The sequence below is a fragment of the Sinocyclocheilus grahami genome, unplaced genomic scaffold, assembly GCF_001515645.1.
Source record: "Sinocyclocheilus grahami isolate Dianchi unplaced genomic scaffold, SAMN03320097.WGS_v1.1 scaffold118.1, whole genome shotgun sequence".
NCBI lineage: Eukaryota > Metazoa > Chordata > Actinopteri > Cypriniformes > Cyprinidae > Sinocyclocheilus > Sinocyclocheilus grahami.
In genome coordinates, this window is record NW_015505297.1 from 386,534 (window position 1) to 390,939 (window position 4,406).

Genomic DNA, 4,406 nt, shown 5'->3' on the forward strand with positions numbered 1-4,406 from the left:
CTCCAAAACGGGGTGGGAGCTCCAAAATAGGGCGTGGCTTCCTCCCATTGGCAGACAGGCACATGACACTCATGCACATTTTTCCCCCCAATCCACTTCAGTGCAAACTCCCCCCACAGCTGATTCTAAAGATTTTATTGGTTGTGTCAATTAAAGTGTTGAATTCCTACACTAAACTACAAAAAATGCGAACCCCTAAACCTACCCCACCACCTGACCCTAACCTTAACCAGTGAGACTGACTGCACGGCGGGATTGGCGCTGCGTGGTAAAGAAAGATGCAGTTCCTGAGATAAACAGTTAAAAAGATTATGCGATATGAGATCGTTCCGTAACTCCCCAACCGGACCTCACCGGACAATGGCACCTTTTTAGTTGCACCCAGCGTCACTACCCCCTCCTACCCTGCGAATTTCGAGCGAACTAGAAACGATGTTTAACTTATAAAGTTTTATTTTGAAATGTAAGTCAGTAACAATTGGCTGAAGCCAGAGCCAATGATGAAAGTCTTTGCCTGAGGAGACCCCGCCCCATTTTGGAGGTTCTGCCCACTTTTGGAGTTCACGCCCCATTTTGGAGATCTCCGGTCTGCAGTTATACCTACTTGGAAAAGGCAGACTTTTGAAAACGTTTTAAAGTCTTTGAAATCAATTATTTGTTCAGTCTACATCGCCAACTACTGTGTTTTTAGTTGTTTTCAAAGATCATTTTGACAACGTGTACGTGAAACATTTCAAAAATGCAAAAAGTAAAAAAAACTATTTTTTTTTCGCCACAGAGCATGATGTTGAACTTTCAACAAGTTCTAAAAAACATTTGGATACTAGAATGAATTGTTTGACATCAATAAAGTAGATACGCTTATTATTTATTGATCAAGGCAAGACACTATAGGCAACACCATTGTTTTTTCACGCACTGGTCAATTTTCAGATTTTGGCCTATTTTGCTTCATAACTCGTGGAAAAACATCCAGAATACACATTTAAGAGTTATTTTATTACACTTTATCTATTTGCCTCTGTAGACGTCAATTACAGTCAGTGCTATTTTAGTTTCACTTAGGTACTATTATAGTTTTTATTAATATTCTGAATTAGGCTTGCCGCGATAGACGGTGCTGACGGTGATACCGTTGTTAAGCCGCAACACCGGTTACGTCACTTGCCCACCGTCGTTTTGATTTTTTTTATAGTAATAAAAATCATTTAGTTCAGTAAAAGAACAGACACTACAATTAAAAACTGAACACGGCTGCTCAATGCAGCGTGCCGAACGACAGTCGCATCACAGATCAGATTTCATTTCTCCAGTGAGGAGAGTGAGTCGAGCTGACTGACAAGAAGAGTGAGGTGAGACAGACAAGACGATCGCGGATGATTTAGTTTCGAAACGAAATGCAAAAGCGCCTGTTTGGCAATATTTTGGATTTTGAAAAGCCTGTTAACTTTTGCCGTTTATCTAAGGTGAGGTTTTTTTAAACATTAGTTTCTTATTTAACTGGTTCCACAGTGTTTGCTGATTTTTACTTTATTTAAACTTTGTGTAATTTATTTATTTTATTTGACATCGAGGTGTATGCCGTGCCTCCAAGCTTTCTTACTCGTTTTGCTAATAAACGTTCTACGTTTCTTATTTATTTGGTTATATATTATACATGTTTACTTATTTCCAGTTTTGTATACCTATTAAACTTTATGTAAGTTATTTTATATTAGGCATAGCCTGCCCTATAGCATGGTGTATTTTTATTTGTTTTGTTAATAAAAGTTCTATGTTTTATATATAGGCTAAAGTGAGTTTGACGTTGTATTTTGTTGTTGCATTCAAGCAACTGACGCCGAACTGCCGCTAATTCGAAAGTGAAAGTAAAATGCGCACACTGCTTTTGCAAGCTATTTTAAAGCAAAGGAAAGCGAGGAAAAGAGGAAACGCCCCTGCCCCCACGGTGATACCGGTATTACCAGTGTCATCACACGTCGATTAACCGGTGGGAAAATTTCCTCACCGTCACAACCCTAATTCTGAATTACTCTGTTTTTAAATTTTAAATTTTCATTTTTAGCAATTTTGTTGTGCATTTTTGTTGTTTTTAGTAATTTTTTCATGTGTCCATATCAATTTAATAAAAAATTTTTATTTCAGTTTTAGTTATTTTAGTACATCAATTTAAACTGAATTAAAATTTGAAAAGTTGCCCAACTAGTTTTAATTTATTTTATTTTACGTTTTTATATTTTATTTTATTTCAGTAAACATTTCAAGTAACGGAAATTTTATTTTTGTATGGTATTAGTTTTAATTAACTATAATGAATATTTTCTCAAATGTTTTCTGAAATCTCTTACACACACACACCAAACTTTACAGTTTATTTCTATCAACATTCTGAAGATTTTAACAGAAGGGTTTGTTTATATATCATTCGCATGATTTATATAACATTTTATTCCTAAAAACATGGTGCAAATGTATTTTTTTCTGGCTGTTGACAGTATTTTTTGATTTGACTCTAAAAACTTTTAACTCTAATATGTCAACAAAATTAAATAAGAATTTTGAACCTGGCTTCATCCAAGATTCAGATTTTTAGAATGTTTAGTTTTAGAATGTATGCAAATTAGTGCATATTTCAACGTAATATTTTAGAAAACTTGTAATGGAAAAACCGTTGTCTTAACATACTGTGATTAATGAACCGGGGAAAGTCTCTGTTAGTGAGATTTTTTTTTTTATCCTATTCACCTGTTATGTCTTGCCTTAAAAAAAAAAAAGGCTACAAAACAACAAGACAATAATTTTGTATATTTTTTCACACTGAAAATTCAGACGTAGTGTAAGCCTTAAACCCTCATATATATTCATGCTCTACAGAGTGATTTCATGTCAGCAGAGCTGTTCTCACCTCTTGTGCTGACAGAAAGTGAATATGCAACAGCTTTCGTTCGCTGTCAACCAGCGGCAGGAAAGTAACAGTGACATCATCGTCTGTGTTCAAGTTGGCGCCCGCGCCTCGATTATCGTAGCCATCGTTCTCCATGGCAACCAAGGCGGAAAAGTGTCCGCGCGTGTAACCCAGGGCGATAGGGCTCTTCCAGCAGAAACTCTGCTCCCATAATAGAGGCAGGTATACACCTAGAAGATAACAGCCAAAGCAAACAGTAATTACAGAAACTCTGTGTGACTGACCCCAAAAACCAACACCGTGTTTAAAGTCAGCAGAGTGTTGACAGAGAGTCATTATAGTAGCAATAACAGCCTGTCAGCGGCAGATATAATAGATCACACATTTCTTGGTCAACGTGGCCAAACAGCTCAGAGAATAATGCTAATGTGCTTACACTAATCATCACTGTGAATACTGATAAAATGAATATAATCGTCAGATGTGTGCAGTGACAAGCTCTTTATAATTAGATCAACTCATCGGCCAAGTCAATTATTCAGAAGAGATTTGGCCATTTGTTGACTTTTTAGAGGTAGATTTTTGGTAGCAGGCAACTGCACCTATTTTTGTGATTTACAGAAGTCTAAAACAGCCTTGTCAATGGATAATACATATTTTCTGTTTCTATATATATTTTTGAGTAAACATTCCTTGTATAAAAACCTCATGTATAAATATATATGAATATACTGTATAAATTATACATAAAATTTGAATTTATATACACACTACCCCTCAAAAGTTTGGGATTGGTAAGATTTTTATTTGATCAGCATTTATTTGATTAAAAAATACAGTAAAAACTGTAATATTGTATATTATTTCAATTTAAAAGAATTGTTTTCTATTCGAATATATTTTCAAATATAATTTATTCCTGTGATGTCAAAGCTGAATTTTTAGCATTATTAGTCCAGTCTTCAGTGTCACATGATCTTTCAGAAATCATTCTAATATGCTGGTTCTAATATACGAAATACGCCTCTCTCAAACACGTCGTTTTCAACAAAGCCCCTTCCTTTGACAAGCGCAGTCTGCTCTGATTGGCCAGCTGACCCAGTGCATTGTGATTGGCCGAACACCATAATCGCGAGCGTCAGCTTTCAAAGTAAATATCAAGACAGTTAATAATGTCGTTAGTTTTACCATCAGTTCAAGCCCGAAAGGGCAACAGAGTCGCGTGGCAGACACAGTGATGATGCAGTACACAAGCCGCGGTTAAGACAGCTGACGTGCTATGATTTCTGACCGGCTGTTCACTGCTGTGATGTGACCCTGTTCCCCTCTCACACACACACACACACACACACACACACACGACGTGTTACTCTGCGCTGCGCAAAACTCCGCATTTGAACACTCAATAGCAAATACTTCAACTAATAACAAAACATACTTACAGTCGCTGATTCAGAAGCGCCAGATTGTCATAGCAAAGTCGGAATTGACCCTTTTTTTT

At 36.5% G+C, this 4,406-nt stretch overlaps 1 protein-coding gene across 2 annotated transcripts in view; it reads right to left on the minus strand.

The window, feature by feature from the left end:
* The window catches only part of LOC107589605 (ubiquitin thioesterase zranb1-B), a 19,942-nt gene that overhangs the window by 4,011 nt on the left and 11,525 nt on the right, over positions 1-4,406 (minus strand). For both annotated transcript variants that reach the window (XM_016278097.1, XM_016278098.1), the window contains exon 9: positions 2,906-3,135. In XM_016278097.1, coding sequence (XP_016133583.1) covers positions 2,906-3,135 — 230 coding nt within the window. The remainder of the gene's footprint in view (positions 1-2,905; positions 3,136-4,406) is intronic.